General features: G+C 42.3%; 1 protein-coding gene across 2 annotated transcripts in view; it reads right to left on the reverse strand.

The window, feature by feature from the left end:
* RBBP5 (RB binding protein 5, histone lysine methyltransferase complex subunit) overlaps window positions 1-18,827 on the reverse strand; it is a 35,806-nt gene that overhangs the window by 7,593 nt on the left and 9,386 nt on the right. The window contains exons 2-13 of one of the 2 annotated variants that reach the window (XM_032317661.1): window positions 14,303-14,328; window positions 13,269-13,441; window positions 8,364-8,504; window positions 7,317-7,479; window positions 5,981-6,090; window positions 4,616-4,735; window positions 4,373-4,526; window positions 4,209-4,280; window positions 3,466-3,583; window positions 1,904-1,973; window positions 1,322-1,551; window positions 201-278 (exon numbers count right to left, since the gene is read on the reverse strand). In XM_032317661.1, coding sequence (XP_032173552.1) covers window positions 201-278; window positions 1,322-1,551; window positions 1,904-1,973; window positions 3,466-3,583; window positions 4,209-4,280; window positions 4,373-4,526; window positions 4,616-4,735; window positions 5,981-6,090; window positions 7,317-7,479; window positions 8,364-8,504; window positions 13,269-13,441; window positions 14,303-14,328 — 1,455 coding nt within the window. Of the gene's footprint in view, window positions 1-86; window positions 279-1,321; window positions 1,552-1,903; window positions 1,974-3,465; window positions 3,584-4,208; window positions 4,281-4,372; window positions 4,527-4,615; window positions 4,736-5,980; window positions 6,091-7,316; window positions 7,480-8,363; window positions 8,505-13,268; window positions 13,442-14,302; window positions 14,329-18,827 lie in introns of both variants that reach the window. The other variant, XM_032317660.1, reaches the window with a different exon arrangement.

An 18,827-nucleotide genomic window follows, 5' to 3' on the forward strand; every position in this document is an offset into this window, starting at 1 on the left:
AAGGAAAGGCTGCAGCTAAACGGAGTCGGGGCTGTACAAAGCAAGGCCGCGAAGCAAGCCAGACAGCACTCCCAGTGTGTCCTTACCTGCCAACGGCTGGCTGAGCTCCGCCTGCACTTTACCCTTCGCTGATCCTTCCAGAGGTAAACCTCTGTCCCCTTTGTAGAGTTTCGGTTTAAATGGAGAATCTTTCTCTTTACCTTTTGATCCTTTAGGCCGGCCTGCTTGCTTCTTCTTGGATTTGCCATCCCCCTTCACACCCAGTAGTGGATGGACTTCTGTAAAAGGACAGAGAGGCACGGGAAGGGATCCACACGCCGCCCATCCCAGCACCCCACCCAGGCACAGGGAGCGAAGGATGGCGCCCTCCTGTCCCAGACTCCTTGAAACTCGGAGAGAAGTGCACACTTAACTAAGCACAAAACCATGAAAGAGTGGCTGCTGAATAAGAAATGGTCACTTGGCCAAAGGGCACACGTGGCCTCCACGGCCTGTCCCAGCAGCTTTAACCAAAAAGGCAGCTGAGAGACACAGGGACAAGGGGTCACACTGAGCCAGACCAGGAACACGCACGCTCACTGGCAGGCAAGAACAGAAAGGGAGGTGGGCCTCGGATCCAGGCCAACCAGGGCGACAGTCCTGACTCTTCCACTTCCCAAGACCTTAGGCAAGCCACCTGACCTCTCCCAGCCTAAATTTTCTCCTTTGTAAAGCAGAGACAGTGAAACAGCCTGCGGAGTGGATGTAACACTCAGCAGTGACGCATACACGCAGCAGCGCCTGAAACCGGCAGGTGCGCCAGCAGCCATCGGGGAAACAAGGAGCTGTGTAATGAACAGGCGGCAGCCAGCGAAGAGACAGAGGAGGATGGTCAGTGGCAAACACACACACACACACACACATACCCCCCAACCTACCCCAAGAGGTGACAATAAAAGCTTCTGGAGACAGAATGTAAAGGCAGGGAGGAAGAAAGGAGAGATTACCCAGGTCTGACCAGTACTTTACCACCCAATAATACCACTCTACAGAAAAGAAAAGACGGTGTAATGAAACAAACTCTGAGCCAGAGGTCAGAAAATGTCATGCTGTCATTTAACCAAGTACCAGAAGGCACAATGTCTCCATTTTAAAGGAGAAGTGAAAGCAGATGAAATCATTACAAAGTTGTAAGGAGTTACTTAAAAAAAAAAAAAAAAAAAAAACACCTCCAGGGAAATTTCCTTCGAGGTTAAAATCACTCCAATGAGAAATTACGACTGTGCTGGAGAGTAAGAAGTGATGTCTACCGGGGAACACAGGGAGAAGACGCAGCCCTTACCATCATTAGGTACTCCTTGAAGTTCTATATTGGTTGTTTTGGGTTTCTTCTTCGGTGGCTGGGACCCGTCTGCTGAGGACTGCCTCTTCTTCTCTGAACTAGCCCCTTCATCCATCAGGGAGGTTTGGACCGCATCCGGTGGGGGGCCGTAAGGATTTTCTTCTGGATCTTCTACCTCAGGGGCAATGGGTAAATATAATAGAGCCTTTGAATCTTCCAGCTCTTCATCACTATTGGGAACAGGATCAGGCAAGGGATTGGAAAAAAGAGGAGACAGTTGCTTAAACCATGAACCCTTCCTCTAGGGCAGAATCACCTAGATTAACCATAAGCAACAGGTATGGATCTAGAATTTTAAGAAAGCCAAGATGAGTAAAAGAAAATCATACAACATGAATAACAAAATCAGTAGCAAAAATAAATGGTATTATAAATGAATTATCTCAGTTCTTCAGATTTTCTTTCAGGGGAAAAGGGAAGGGATTTCTTGTACACCAAAGGAGTTCTCGCCCGAGCCGTACACCAGGGCCCGAGGGGGAGAGGGAGGAGCGCCCTGAGGCCTTGCCTGCAGAGGCGGCTCACCTGCTACAGAAGGCGGCAATGGGGTCCACACTGGTGACATCGACCTCCTCGTCCTCAGCAGCGTCAGCCCCTGCAGGAGAGAAACGGCACAGGTGTGAGAAGGAAGAAAACAGTTTCTTACTTGCAGCTTAATGGTTTCTGTAAACTAAAATTCAAGAGAAACAAAGGAGGAAAGCCAACAGTTGGTTTTACTCCATCATTCAACAAGTGGGTGTCGAACTGCCACCCTATGCTGGGCACTGGGGATACGGCGATGACCAACAAAGCCGCACACAGTCCGTCTGCAGAAACCTAACCAGGGGGGCACCTGGGTGGCTCAGTGGGTTAAAGCCTCTGCTTTTGGCTCAGGTCATGATCCCAGAGTCCTGGGACTGAGCCCCACATCAGGTTCTCTGCTCAGCGGCGAGCCTGCTTCCCCCCTCTCACTCTGCCTGCCTCTCTGCCTACTTGTGATCTCTGTCAAATTAAAAAAAAAAAAGAAAAGGAAAGAAAGAAACCTAACCAGGGAGACAGATAAACAGATAATTTCAATTCGATATCGTAAGTGTGATGTGCTAGGGAGGTGAGAAGGAGGAATAACTTATGTGAGTTTGGAAAGGCTTCACACAACATAATCCAGCAGCGTCAACACAATCCAGAACATGCCGCCTCCCTGGTGACCTTCCTAAAACATGGCATTTGAACACAAGAACCCCTATTAGATATAAAGCCCTGTGTTAGACAACCATGGGGATTAAAAAGTCAAACCTCACCCAGGGGTGCCTGGGTGGCTCAGTGGGTTAAAGCCTCTGCCTTCGGCTAAGGTCATGACCCCAGGGTCCTGGGATCGAGCCTGGCATCGGGCTCTCTGCGCAGCAGGGAGCCTGCTTCCTCCTCTCTCTCTGCCTGTTGTCTCTGCCTACTTGTGATCTCTGTCTGTCAAACAAATAAAAAGTCAAATCTCTATTCTAAAGGAGCTTCCTACCTAGTTCAGAAATTGAGATAAAAATAATGAGGGACGCCTGGCTGGTCAGTCAGTAGAGTCGGCGACTCCTGCTCTTGGGGTTGTGAGTTCAAGCCCTGCATTAGGCACAGAGTTTACTTAAAAAGCAAACAAACATTGATCACTATCAAAATCCTAATCAAATATAACATCTGAATGTTTACCTTGGTCTAGGCCCTACCCTGGTGCCTTACACGAATTCTCTTATTCCCCCCAACCCTAGAAGGCAGGTTTATTATTACCACTATTTTACAGATGAGGAAACTCAGGTTTAGAGAGTAATAAGCAATTTTCCCCAGGCAGTCAAACTCCAGAACTCATGCTATTTACCTTCCTCTTCCTGCCGTGGGGGTGACAGTATCTAACACGGACTGAGCACCTGGCTCGTGCAAGTGATCATGTGATCACGTGACCATCCTTAATTCACCAGGAAACACAATGAAATGGCAAGAGAGCTGCTGAACCCTGGCAAAAAAGCTCACTGAAGCCCTCCGCTGGTGCAAGCCACAAGGAGACTCTCAGAGCACTGGCAAAACTGTGGAAGCGTGAAGAAAGAGAGACTGCAGTCGAGAAATTTTACCTGTCTGCTCAGGCTCACTCTTATCTTCATCTTCAATATCAAACTCAGATTCCCTTTCCTCATATTCCACATTTTCATCCAACTCCTTGAAGTCTGGGGCAAAGGCACTCCAGTTTTCCTACGCCGCAAACAGAACACACTACTTAACCGTGTGAGAACGCAGGGATCCACGAGCTCGACATTACTGACAGGAACGAAAGATCGGAGCACACGCGAGACTCAGAACTCGGGAGAATGAATCTGGCAGGTAAGAAAAATGAGGTATCTCTAGGTTTTACTGTCTTAAGGTATTTAGATCTTAAACTTTCCAAGTTCTTAAACCACAGTTCTTTCATGAGAAGTGCCATCTTTAATCTTCTCAAGTTGTAATTATCAGGTAGAACGCTACATTTTCTTAGGAGGATTACAAACATAATAAAAGTTGTTCAAAATAAAACCAAGATATAAAACAGAAACTAACAAAGTTCAAAGTAAGAAAAGCAAAAGAAAACTCACTCTCAGGTAACAGAGAAATGTAACAGAAAGTATACCAGACTTTCTCCCTGAAGACAGAGGTAGTAAATCAGCTTTGGACCAAAACCTTCCTATCAAAATAAAGCAAAACTGAACCGATTTAATTAGGTTACAAGAATCACATGCAAAAGAAATTAAATAGGTCATTTTTAGCTTACAAACTATAAGGATCTGTGATAGAAAGAAAGGATATCTAGCTTCAAAGCAACTGAAGCAGAAAAAATACTTACTACTTGGTTTTGTGCCCAGATAGATACCACTCCACTTGAAATGGATGCTATGATGGGTCGAACAGGATGCCACTAAATTGAAGGAAAGGAAAATCGGCTCTAAGAACGGGTCCAAGATGGTCTGTTACACATCAGTAACAAGAGCAAGCTCCAGTCCTACTCACAGCCACATCCAAGAGGAGTTCTCCTCTTGTCCCATGGAGGATCTTCACCAGGTTGCCAATGCTTTTCTCCCAGATGTACAAGGCATGCTGCCGGGCCGAGCCAGCCACTATGTACTCCCCATCCCCCGAGAAACAACATTTCTTCCATGGGGTCCTGAAGGACAAAGAAAGCACCCAAGGAGAACCGGAAGCGGAGCTCAGGTCATGTAACTGCCCCATATTCTTCTAGGTGGCCATACACACCTATTTACCAAGTCCTGCAACTTCTGCATGGGCTCGGGCTCTCCATCTCTTCCACAAGTTAAGATTTCTCTGCCATCATAAACTCGGATTATCCGATCTGCTGTGTTAATTAAAAAGCAACTAGAGAAAGGATAAAAACACCAACACAGGAAGTCAGAAATCCATTTCTGTGAACGTTTTCTGTTCCTACCTGTTAGAACAGTACCACAGAAAAACGACTCCAGTGAGAGGAGACTCCGTGATAGGCTGGAACACTTATATATTTACTTGCCACCTTCCAAAGCGAAAGAGAATTTGAAGTGAAGTTATGTTGTATGCTTTCTGTGTATCCCTGAACCCTATGTGCACAAACTGATCTTCAGAAATTTTTTAAAAATCTTGAGTATTTGATTAAAATCCAAGACCTCTAAACCTAAACCAGCTTGCTAGATTCACAAGGTCGTACTTACACATACAATGAATGTTTCATTTCTCTGGCCTATCTTATACATAACACAATTTTCCTAATGAGCTGATAAACTGTCATTTTAAAATGTTAACTTCTGAGGGGCCTGGGTGGCTCAGTGGGTTAAAGCCTCTGTCTTCAGCTTGGGTCATGGTCCTGGGCTCCTGGGATCAAGCCCCGCATTGGGCTCTCTGCTCAGTGGGGAGCCTGCTTCCCCTCTCTCTGCCTGCCTGTGATCTCTGTCGAATAAATAAATAAAATCTTTTTAAAAAAAAAATAAATAAAATGTTCAACTTTTTACTATAATGACGTTGGAAATCTCCCTAAAAAAATAAATGATTTCACTATTTTCCTACGGAAGTCACTAAGCTTTCCTGAATTCAAAAAAATTTTGAACATGAATGTCCAAAGTAGATGCTGCCCCTATATGAGACAGGACTGTCACCTCTCTTCCTGAGCTAACAACCTAACTCTTCTCATTTCTTTTGACATATCTACTTCTAGCTGGGTAACCAAACTTACCAGGAAAACATCTGAAACTAAAAGGGTAAATAGTTTTATGTAAATAGACTGTATGTTCAATTACGGTGAGAATTCTGCAACATCACTTCAGGTTATAAAAACAGCTGATCTTTACCCAGAGTGTACCGTGTGGCAGGCATTATAGCTCTAAGCATTTACACCCAGATATCTTTCCTACAAAGGGACGGCCTGCTCGTCTCCAGAAAAAGAGGATGTGACTGCCAACTCAGTGCAATAAATTTTATGAACGTGAAAAACCAGATACTGACAGTGTCTAGTTATTTTTAAAGTAAACTTTCTTCAAGATTTAGGTATCATATACACAAAAACTGTGAATCCCAATGTATTTTTGCATTCTACTCACTTTTAAAACTGTCCCTAAAAAGACAAGGTCTCACCTCCCCTTCCGGGCAAACTCTATGGACTTAATCGCTGTGGTATTGCTTGTTCCAGTTGTTACTCTGAAGGAAGCAACAAGATCCTGAGAATCTGTTTTTAGGACCAAAATCTAAAGGTCAAAGGAAAAAAAAATGTTAAGCATTCTGATAACTTACAGTTATTAGATCTGGCTTCCGTTTCTGAGACTGACTAAAGATATAAACACCTCGTGTATTCAACCTGATGAACTGATACTGCCTTTTAACTCTTCAAACCATGTCTTAATATGTTCTTAAAATACAACGTTTAGTGTTAAAGACAAATACTGTATGAGTCCACTTACATAAGGTACCTAGGGGAGCCAAATTCATAGATCTAGAAAGTAGAGTGATGGTTGCCAGGGGCTGCGGAAGGAACAAGCAATAGGTTTCTGCTTAGTAAGTACCGGGTTTCAGTTTTATAAGATGAAAAAAATTTTTGGAGATACGTGGTGGTGATGGGTACACAATAATGTGAATGTAGTTAATACCACAAAACTACACACTTAAGAATGGTTAAGATGGTAAATTTTATGTTGTATTTTACGTTATGTGTATTTTACCACCATTTCAAAAAATGGCCACTTTCTAAGGCAGCAATGAAATTATAATAGCCTATATACCCCAATCACCAAAAACAAAAAACAACAACAAAAAACCCAAAACAAGCCTATACAAACTCTAAGCTTAAAAGGGACCTTAAAGAGGCGCCTGCATGGCTCAGTCATCTGAGCATCAGACTCTTGGTTTCGGCTCAGTCTGGGTCTCAGGGTCAGGAGATCAGGTCCCACACTCAGCAGGGAATCTGCTTCTCTCCCTTCCCAACTCCCTCTGCCCCTCCCCTCCACTCCTGCACATGGGTGTGTACCAAGCTCGAATCTTTAAAAACAAACAAACAAACAAACAAAAACCCAAAATAAAACAGGGACCTTAAAAGCCCAGCTAACTTCTTACTCCACAAAACTATAGGTTAAGCTGGCCTGAATTATACAGTATTTACAGAACTATTAAGACATTTTCATCAAATGTGTTCCATTTTATAATATGGCTTTTAAATTTTATAAATGAGTCACAGCCCTTCTTTCTTAGCAAAAAGGCCCTTCTACCCTTTCTAGCCCAAGAAGTCTCTGATCGCTCTAAATCAACACAACAGGAATTATCTTGAAGGCGTGAGATAAAAGCGGGCCACAGTTGCCAAAAGGAGGAGACATGCTTAGTCCAGGGATAAAAAATATTTCAAAGGAAGCAGAACAAGTCAACATGAAGTGAACCAGTGCACAGGACGAATGATGCTTATTTCACTAGCTTCCAGGCTTACCTTGCCTTTTGCATTTCCCGTATAGATATATTCCCCTCGCCTATCAAAAGATGCAACCACGTTCAAATCGGAGTCATCGTCTACCGGCAGAACAACATGCTTGGAATCTGAAAGGGTCAACATGACAGGAGCAGATTTCATGGGACACACGAGAACCTTGTTCCTGTTTAAAAATATGAACAGTACATTGGCTGTTGCTTTGGTATCAGAAGGCTGCTTCTCCTGCCCTCTTCCCTGAGCCCTGTCACTACTTCCATCAACTCTCCCAACTCAAGCAAATTTAAAAGAGTGAAAAAGCCTGAAGTCTAAATGTCTAATAACAGGGAAATGACTGAACATAGCTGTTGGGATCCTAGTTTGACAAAATAAAATGCAGTCATTAAAAATAAATATGAAGTAGCAGCAAACTAGAAGAAGAAATATGAATGCAATAAAAAGGCAAAATGCTAATGAAAACTGTGTAATATACATAATTTATGTACATCTCATCTGCACAGAACGTGCTTTGTGAGCTATATACAGCACTAGATCACAAGCATTATACTTAGAACTTGACTAATAAAGAACCAAGAGAAATGAAGACAGTTACGTCTGGGTAATGGAATGGTGGGTAACTCTTTTTCTTAATGTAGTTTTAAACGTAGTTTCATTTTTTTAAAAAGTAGTTTTAATATTCAAACTATTTCCCTCTCAAGAAATTCAAATAACCAGGGGAGGATGGAGGATAAGGGGCTGGGGGGTGTGTGTGTTGTGTGTGTGTGTGTGGAAAGCTCCAGGTCAAGGACCAGTTAATTATTCTTCTTCCTACCTCTGCCCACTTCCAAAGCCTGAGCACTGCCTGGTTTTTTAATTATATGATACAGTAACAGTCTCCTTAAAAACTATGCAGTGGAGCCAACGTAGACAGAAACATCGTTTTATGCAGATGATGTGAAGAGATGTATGCTCTTGCCTCCTAGAGCCCCCCACTGCAACTGTCATAAGCCTCGAGCTAGTCCACAGAGAATACGACCCTGCCCCAGGGGAAGCCGTGCAGATGAAACATACTGATCTCGCGGATGGTACTGGACTTTCAGGATGGGTGAGGGGAACCGAAACCTCTGGTCGCAGTCGCCAGAAAGAACGTCCCACTGCGACACTATGTTGTCCGTGGAAGCGCTCACGAGCTTATGGCCGTCTCGACTCCAGCTAGGAGAAAAAGGGGTAGTTTAGCACACATCGTAAGTTCAGGTACACTGTACCAACTCTTAAGGATAAAAATACACGCGTCACATCCTGCCCTAGCTGTAGGAGCCAACAATAATTCTTTCATTTTATATTTACTCAAATCCACAAACTTTCCCAACAAAACAATGAATAATGTATTCATGACATTTTTGTATGGAGTAACAAATGCTTGTTAACAGTTCAAGACAACAGTAACAAGTGGCTCCAGGAAATAAAAGACTCAAACGTTTAAGAGTCTACAGTGTGCTTGCCCTTAAATGCTGAGGTAACAAGTATTTCGGGGGTCGGGGGTGAGGGAGCACCTGAGCTTTCTGAAGCTGTCCCAGAAACGGCACCACCACAGCGTACACAAAACAACAGAAGGAAGTATCCGTTATTTAAAATAACTAAGAAAGGATTTAATTCCTCCTGCTAAGTATAGCTAAACACCCTGAACATTACACATAAAACAAACACAAAAAGACTGGGGGCGCCTGGGTGGCTCAGTCGGTTAAGTATCTGCCTTTAGGTCAGGTCGTGCTGGGATCGAGCTCTCCGTCAGGCTCTGGTGCCTCTCTCCCACCAGCTCTAGAACACCTGCAGTCATGCTTAATTCTCAGAAAGGCAAACCGAAAGAAGATCCTTCTAGAGAATGCGAACCTAAAAAAAAAAAAAAGGCCTGAAGATGCCCTTCTTTTTTTTTTTAAGAGTATTTGTCAGAGAGAGAGAGAGAGAGAGAGCGCACACACAAGCAGGGGGATGGGCAGGCAGAGGAGGAAGCGGACTCCCTGCTGAGTTGCAAGCTGGAGCTGGGACTCTATCCCAGGACCCTGGGATCACGACCTGAGCCAAAGGCAGACGTTTAACCGACTGAGCCACCCAGATGTCCCTGAAGATGCCCTTCTGTTAGGATTCACAACAAGAAAGCCAGCGACACACCTATTTCAGTGAATGATAGGAGGGTAAGACAGTGGGCTAAAACTTGCAGGCAGTATAACAGGATGTCCATGGATAATTTCTGAAATCAACAAACCAAGAAAAAGTAACATATACATATTATCTAGAAATATGAAGATAAATACCAGAAAAAAAACAGATCAAAAAACGAAAGCACACAGGGAACCAGACCATACTGGGACTGAGGAGAAAAAAGGGACAGCTTTCCTTGCTTCTGGTTAAGTCTTACAGTACAACCTGACTACAGGACAGAACGTTAGTTATCATTCCATTTTCTTAAAAGATTTTATTTATTTAGGGGTGCCTGGGTGGCTTAGTCATTACGTGTCTACCTTCGGCTCAAGTCACAATGCTGGGATCCTGGGATGGAGCCCCACATCGGGCTCCCTGCTCAGTGGGAAGCCTGCTTCTCCCTCTCCCACTCCCCCTGCTTGTGTCCCCTCTCTGCTCTGTCATAAATAAATTCCTTAAAAAAAATTTTGAGAACAAGGAAGAAAGTGAGAGAGAGAGAGAACATGAGCAAGGGGGAGGGGCATAGGGAGAGTGGGAGAGAGAGATGCAGACATCCTGCCAAACAGGGGGCCCAGTGTGGGGCTCCATCCCAGGGTACTGGGACTGTGACCCAAGCTGAAGGCAGACGCCCAACCAACTTAGCCACCCAGGCCCCCCATTTTTTCTTTAAATCCTTTTGTATTATAATACCCTTTTCTCTTTTTCCCACCGTAAGCCTGTATTTCTGTTAAAACAGAAAGGACTCTAATTTTGAAAATGAAATTATAAACAAGTGAAAACTAAGAGGGGCTCTCCCACTGAAAAACATAATAATAATATAGCCAACAATTCCAAACTCTATAAGCAGGTACAAAATTAGAAGCCTGGGGAAAAACACAAACACAAAACCCAGAAGCTAGGAGTATGGAGTAAAATGGCATTCAAGGTTCATGAATCACAGCACTTACCGTCTCGCAGGAAAGATACTCACAGGACAAATATTTGCAATAAAATAATAGGAGACACACAGCCATGATCTCAAACTTAAACCACTTCCCCCTAAATTCTACATTAGTATCTTCATCTAAGCCAGAAGTCTGAGGATCATCCTAACTTTGGCACTTGGCTCAGACTCATCTGACTACGACCAGGACTTGAACTTCTGTCCTCTCCTCTATCAGTACCGCTCAGTCATAGTCGTGGGGCTGCTGAGCTCATCATCTCTAGCCGAGATCTCTGTGCTTCCCTTATCTTCATTCTCTGTCTCCTTCAATCTCTTTAACACATGCTGTCCTAGAGATTTTTTTCTTAAATAAAAAGCTCATCATACCACTTTTCTTCCCTATGATGTCTTAATGGATTCATAGTTACCTACAAGATGAAGTTCAAATTCATACTATGGTACACAACATCCTCCATGAGGATCTCCGCTTACTGGCTCTTGCCCCCATCACATCTCCCACGCCACAATCCAGCTATCTTGAAGCACCTGCAGTTCCCCATTTCTCGTGCTTGTTTGAAGCTAATGGACCTTTGCCTGGGCAACGTCCTTTGCTTGGAATACAACTGGCAAACACCTATAACTTACAAGTTTGAGGTTAGATATTATCTTGCCTAGAAGCCTTTCCTGACTACTGTTCTCCTCCAGGACATGGGTCATCTCCTCCTTTGCACCTTCGCCTCCACTGAACCCCAAACACATTTCTTACACAGGAACCATAAAGCTTCAGGACCTGTACCTGCTGCATAATTCATGCTCAGTGTTGTCGAATGAATGAATATGTAAGTGAAAAAGTTTATGCACAAAGACATTTACTAAAAACATGTAGCAGAGAAACTATAAAAAAAAAGTTAAATAAATTATAATTTATCCATGAGAAGATATATAACTGTAAAAAAAAAAGTTTGTAGAGGCTACGAAAGTGGGAAACTGTCTGGTGTTACAGAGGAAAAAAAAGCAAAATATAAAACAGAACATAGCACAATTATAAATTCTTCTCTTTTTAAAAAGATCTTATTTTATTATTTATTTGAGAGAGAGAGAGAGACATCACAAGTAGGGAGAGAGGCAGGCAGGGAGAGAGGGGGAAGCCAACTCCCCGCAGAGCAGAGAGCCCAATACAGGGCTCGACCCCAGGACCCTGAGATCACGACCCGAACCGAAGGCAGAGGCTTTAACCCACTGAGCCACCCAGGTGCCCCTAAATTCTGCTCTTTAAAAGCCATATATAAAAACAGACTAAAATCTTTATGGTAGTAATTACTTGGGTGGTGGGACTACGGGAGATACTAGTACTTCTTTTTCCTTTGCTGTATTTTCCATAGTGTTCTAAATGATAATATATTATTTTATAATAAAAATAAATGCATTATTTTAATAGGTGGGAGTGGCTAATACTCTCATTTTGCATATTACAGACAAGTTTTGGCCAAATCTGGTTCATTAGCAGCCAATCCTAGACTGGGATTCAGGCCTCCTCCCAATCCAGTGCTTTACAATACAGCTGCCATTTCCATTTACACAAAAGAAAACAGGTTACAGCTTCATAAATCTAGATCTGATTATGGGGTGCCTGGATGACTCAGTTGGTTGGACATCTTACCTTTTTTTTTTTTTTTTTAAGGTTTTATTTATTTATTTGAAAGAGAGACAGTGAGAGAGAGCATGAGAGGGGATAAGGTCAGAGGGAGAAGCAGACTCCCCGTGGAACTGGGAGCTTCATGTAGGACTCCATCCCGGGATTCCGGGATCACGATCTGAGCCAAAGGTAGTCGCTTAACCAGCTGAGCCACCCCGGCGCCCAACATCTTACTTCTGATTTCAGCCCAGGTCCTGATCTCGAGGTCGTGAGACTGAGCCGCACGTGGACTCCTGTTCAGTGTGGAGTCCGCTTGTCCTTCTCCCTCCCCTTCTACTCTACCCCCAGCGCACTTGCACACACTTGCTCGCTCTCTAAAAAAAATAATAAAATCTTAAAAAAAAAAAAAATCTGGTAAGATGCCTTTTTTGGTCCAAGCTCATTTAGAAGAAGAGCTGCCCTGAAACAGAACTTTCCAAAGCAAACACAGTAGTCACCGAGAGTAAGAAAGAGATCAATGGGAGTTTATACTACACTGGAGTTTAGCTCAATCTATTTGACAGAAAATCTCAACTATGATTCAGTGAAAGAAGAGACATGCGTGTGAGCACTAAGACTACTGGAATTCAAGAACTTGGACAAAGCTGAAGCAGATGACTTCTGCACTTCCCTCCTAATCAAGATTGTCCATTCTAAATGAAAGGCCAATATCACATATGTTACTACAGCTGCTATCTGTAAATATCTCATTTCAGCACTGAAATATTCTCAGATAGAACCCGACGCAGATCCAAAAGTACACTCAATTACTCCCTGACAACGGTGCTCCAAAGATGGAGCACCTGGGTGGCTCAGTGGTTTAGGCCTCTGCCTCCGGTTCAGGTCATGATCTCAGGGTCCCAGATTGAGCCCCGCATCAGACTCTCTGCTCTGCGAGGAGCCTGCTTCACCCTCTCTCTGCCTGCCTCTCAGCCTAGTTGTGGTCTCTCTCTCTCTCTGTGTCAAATAAATAAATAAAATCTTTAAAAAAAAAAAAGGTGCTCCAAGGACAGCATTTTTTCAAGGTCTACAGATGCTATGAGAAGTTGTACTACTAATGACTGAACACTTAAACTCTAAGCATTAAAATATCCAGTACAATCAGGTTGGCGATTTCACAGTCACCACTCATCCCCCTAATTCAACTCAGATTCAACACATTAGTGTTACAATTTCTTACCATAAAGAACAAACGGGATGGATGTGCGCGCTAATTATTTTAGCAATGCCTCTTGTCAAGAAATCCCAGATGACGATTCGGCCATCGTTACAGCCAACCGCAAGCAGCGTGCCCCACCTGTTAAAGGTGCAAGTCAGGGCCATGCTGATACAATCCAAGGTTCCATCGGCTTCCTGAAAATTAAAACAAATACAAGAATATAGACAATGCCATCCAGGTACCCAAATTATTTCTTAAAGACTCTCTATCACCTATATGACAGTTCTCTTTAAATTATGATGTATGCCAAAAGAAACTATGTGTGTCTTCTTGTACCTATTAGACTAGCCAAAACAAGGAAGTAAGTGATAAACAGATGTGATAAATCCCATTCATTACCAGTATGACTCTGAACCCACCAAGCAGGGCAATTAGGCAAAATATAACAAGATTCACTGAACAGAGTCATCCTACTGACCCAATAATCAGTTCTTGGGATTTAGTCCAAGAAAAACAATTTAGAACAACCTGTATGTGCAATATTAGGAAAGTCAAATACATTATTTTGTGTTCGTAACAAGCCATTTAAAATAACCATAATGACTACACTGAAACACATTTCAAGTATTACAAAATATTCTTACATTTTAAAAAGTAAAGTAGAACATACATATTACTACTATGCAAAAACACTGATTGATTGAAACTAGAAAAGCACTAAGGAAAAAACCCTACATACAGGTGATAGTACTGACTGTGAAAAATTCTTCAAAGAATTGTTTTTAATTTACTGGGAAATGAACTGTGTAAAATTAAAACATTATGGTGAGATTTCCCACCAATATTGCCTATATATTTCCTCTATTCTCAAAATTAAACACTGAGTTCCTTGTCATAGCAAGAGGTATCATCATACTTAAAGCTTCTACTGTCAAAGAAAAGTGGTGGGGAGGATCAAATAACATTTTCCACTCAAACACAAAAGATAGCAAGTTATCATACTCCTAAATTCACAATAAGATTATACTCTTTAAAAAAAAAGACTATACTCTTACCTCCGGATAATTCTGCCCAAAGGACTCTGCAACAAAGCAAAGAAAGAGTTCATGGAGCATTTGCAACAAATCAAGAATCCTCCAACTCACAAACTGGCGGACACAATGGTTTGCTAAGTGTGGATGGGAACTGCCTCTGGCTCAGGGACTCCAGAGGGGTCACACCTATTTTCATTATCATACCAAGATCGCATCTGCCTCTTTACTCTCCTGTGTCCCACTCCTGAGGCCACAGCACCAGTGATATAACAGAGTGCATGCAAAAGTAGATGCAAGAATTCTACCAACCTCTACTTAGGCAAGCAGTAAGAGCAACTTGTAACTGTAAAGCAATGCTCTTCTCACTATTTGTTTTACAAAAGTTATTTTTAATAAAAATGTTATTTATGTAAACAGGTAATGGAGTTATGTTGGCTATTTTGAATTACAAACTTTTAAATATCCAATCTGTTAAACTATCTCAAGTCGGATGAACTCTCTAGAACCTTCATTCACAGCAGCCAACCAGAAGTGGCCCTTTACCTTCCTAACAATGACATTTATGTTGTCACATAATCTGGTAGTTGATTAAAGATGCAATTCTCTACTCTCTATATTAATTTCTTAAGCAAATGACATTTGGCGGCTAACACCCCTAGCCATGTTTCTCCTGTCTGAAATGCAGTGTTCACACAAGTCGCAAACATCTCGAACAGCAGGTGACGGCAGGATGATACTGCCTGCTTCTCCGAAGTGTCTGGGTCAGCATGTACTTTTAACATTACCTAAGTATGTTATTACAGTGGTTTTTAAACTATACTGAGAACTACAGATCCATGAAAGCTGTTTCACACATAAGGCATCCAAATCAGATTTCATCTAAAAAAAGTCGTCTACTCTTTAAAAAAAAGTCTGAAACCCAGTTTTATTAGACTGTCCTTTATAAAAGTGTAATTAAAAACGAAAGGGCAGGAGCTCCTGGCTGGCTCAGTAGAAGAGCATGCAACTCCTCATCGTGGGATCAGGAGTTTGAGCCCCAGGTTGGATTGTAGGGATTACTTAAACCAAAACCAAACAAACAAAACAAAACAAAAGGAAGAGGAAGAGAGGAGGGAGAGGAGGGGAAAGAGGAGGAAAGAAAAGTAAAACTACAGTAAAAACATGAAAACCACTAAAAAACAAAAAAAACAAAAAACAAAAACAGCCCTACAATAAAGAACACTAAAAGATGGAACTAAACACAAATGTCCTCAAAAGGTAATTACCTTGATGTATTTAATGTGAACCAGATTTAAGGTGGCTGACTGCCTTCACTTATGAAAGAATGAACTGAAATCCTGAAACCAGTAGAGAGGTTTTATTTTTTTAAAGATTTTATTTACTCATTTCAGAAGGAGAGAGCATGTGAGTTTGGGGCGGGGGAAGGGTAAAGAGAAGCAGGCCCCCAACCAAGCAGGGAGTCCCAGGTTCACGACCAGGGCAGAAGGCAGATGCCCAACCGACTGAGCCACCCAGGCACCCAGATCGAAAGGTTTTTGAAGAAATTTTCTTAAGTTACTGAAGTAATACATGCAATACAGAAATGTATAATCAACAAATGATCGTTTCCTCCCTGCAACCCACTCACCAAGGCAAAAGCTTCCATATACTTCCATATGCTTATATAAGTAAATCTAGAAGCATATATTTGTATGAGCATTCATGTATATAGTCCTGTTTTTTAAATAAAACACTGCATCTATAATGTGACTTGTTTCCTTAGCAATTTAGCTCAGAAATCTTTCCAAATCAGTAAGACAGATCTATACATTCACGTGGTTGAGGGAAAAACAAACAAAAAGCATTTTTTTTTAAAGATTTTATTTATTTATTTGACAGACAGAGATCATAAGTAGGCAGAGAGGCAGGCAGAGAGAGAGAGAGAGAGAGAGAGAGAGGGAAGCAGGCTCCCCACTGAGCAGAGAGCCTGATGTGGGGCTCGATCCCAGGACCCTGAGATCATGACCCGAGCCGAAGGCAGCAGCCCAAACCACTGAGCCACCCAGGCACCCCCAAATAAAAAGCATTTATCCAAAAATTAAAAACAAAACTAACAACAAACCACAACCTGAAACGACAAAGTACTGGGGAAGAAGCGGAGTACGACTGGCTGTGTTGCTATAAGGGAAAGCCACGCAGAAGATTCTGAGTGAGTCCAGGGTCCAGGGACCATTTTAACGTACGATCACCTCTCAACACAGACTACCCCTTGTATATCTGGTTTATGTTTCTAGGGTAGGTTTTTCTTTTTTTGCGGATCATCCTAGTTAACAGAACTACAGTAAGGTGTTTAAGGAGCACAAAGAAAAAGTGAAAACATGTGACAAAGACCAGGCTCATCGGGGGCGGTTCTGTTGGAGGACCAGAGTCAAGACTGCGGTCAAGCAGGACTACAGGAAGCAAGGCCCTTTCCTCAGAGAATGCTCAAGGTCACCTTTATACTCTTCATCTTGCCACCATCTACCATTTTATGGGACAATTATATTTCTTAGGTTTTAAATCCATACTGGGGGAAAAAAGGATGCCCAAAGACGTGGCTGCCGAGGAGAAATAAAACCCTTGTCAGAGATTTAACTTCATAATACACTTGATACAAAAAACATGAGTGGCTTCTACAGCAAAACACGCATATCCAAAACTGACTACAGAAGAAAAGTCCTTGACTGGCTCAATGAGTAAAATACACAATGAAAGGCTGTTCTTTAACAGCCTTCCTTAACAGCATCAAAAGGGAGGAAGGGGGAGGGGAGCAGACCCATAAGGATTTTGTGAGCAGTTTCTCCTAGTCTCAAGCAGCAGAAAATTACTATATTATTCAAGCTCTTCTGAGCGGAAAAAAAATACTAGTGTGTGTGTGTGTGTGTGTGTGTGTGTGTGTTTTTATAAAGCCAACATAACTGACACCAAACCCTCAGAGACAATACAAAAAAGAAAAACAAGAATTTTCTCAACACAAATGGGACACAATATTTCACCTTCACACTCATCAGACTTGCAAAGTAACCTCTAACAGTATATACAATTATAACCAAATTCGAACCACAAAGCTTCTGGAGAGTTTGCTACTGGACCATGTAAGAAGATATTGTGACAGAGCAAGAGAAACAAGGACGAGGGTCTAGGGTACTCCAAACAGTCTAACGGCAAGATGCACTCTAATGTACATCCCGAGTCAAGAATGTTTGCACAAGAGCCACACGATCCTATCCGATCCTATCTGTAGATACTGAAAACACATTTGCTAGAACTCCATAATCACTTCTAATAAAAGGAATAGAGGGGACGCCCAGTTGGTTAAGCGGCTGCCTTCGGCTCAGGTCATGATCCCAGCGTCCTAGGATCGAGTCCCACATAGGGCTCCTTGCTCGGCAGGGAGCCTGCTTCTCCCTCTGCCTCTGCCTGCCTCTCTGTCTGCCTGTGCTTGCTCGCTCGCTCTCCCTCTATCCCTGACAAATAAATTAATAAACTCTTAAAAAAAAAAAAAAAAAGGAATAGAGGACTACAATAAATGATAAAATCTACCAAAAACACAATTATCATTCCAAAAGGTGAAATATTAAAACCATTTCAATTACTGGGGCGCCTGGGTGGCTCAGTGGATTAAGCCGCTGCCTTCGGCTCAGGTCATGATCTCAGTGTCCTGGGATTGAGCCCCGCATCGGGCTCTCTGCTCGGCGGGGAGCCTGCTTCCCCTTCTCTCTCTGCGTAGCTCTCTCTGCCTACTTGTGATCTCTCTCTGTCAAATAAATAAAAAAAATCTTAAAAAAAAAAAAAACACCATTTCAATTACTATCAGCAACTAGGAAGGGATATATCATTACTAGTTAATACCATACAAGAAATGAAATAACTGGTTTAACCACTGAATATAAGGAGATAAAACTATTTCTCTTTTGCTGTCACTGAATACCACGAAAACACAAGAGATTCTAATAAAAAAACTAATTAATAAGAAAATAGGGAAGGGGCTTCTGGCTGGCTCAATAGAAGAGTGAGCAACCCCTGGTCTCAAGGTCATGAGTTCCACCCCAAGTTGGGTGCAGAGTTTACTTAAAAATAAACAAAGTTTTTTTTTTAAAGACTTTATTTATTTGACAGACAGAGATCACAAGTAGGCAGAGAGGCAGGCAGAGAGAGAGGAGGAAGCAGACTCCCCGCTGAGCAGAGAGCCCGATGCGGGGCTCTATCCAAGGACCCTGAGATCATGACCTAAGCCGAAGGCAGAGGCTTAACCCACTGAGCCACCCAGGTGCCCCAACAAACTTTTTTAAAAAAAACAAGAAAATAGGGTAAGGTGGCTTATACAAGAAAAATATTCAAACATTAATAGATTTTCTTTACATTAGCAATTAGAATCCAAAAATGGAAATACAAAGAAAAATTCCACTCATGATGGCTACAAACATAAAATATTTAAGGAATAGGTCGTAAGGTAATAAGGAAGATACAAGACATGTATGGAGAAAACTATAAAATCTTAAGTAAGGCCATAAAACCTAAATAAATG

This window comes from Mustela erminea, chromosome 17, assembly GCF_009829155.1.
Source record: "Mustela erminea isolate mMusErm1 chromosome 17, mMusErm1.Pri, whole genome shotgun sequence".
NCBI classification, from domain to species: domain Eukaryota; kingdom Metazoa; phylum Chordata; class Mammalia; order Carnivora; family Mustelidae; genus Mustela; species Mustela erminea.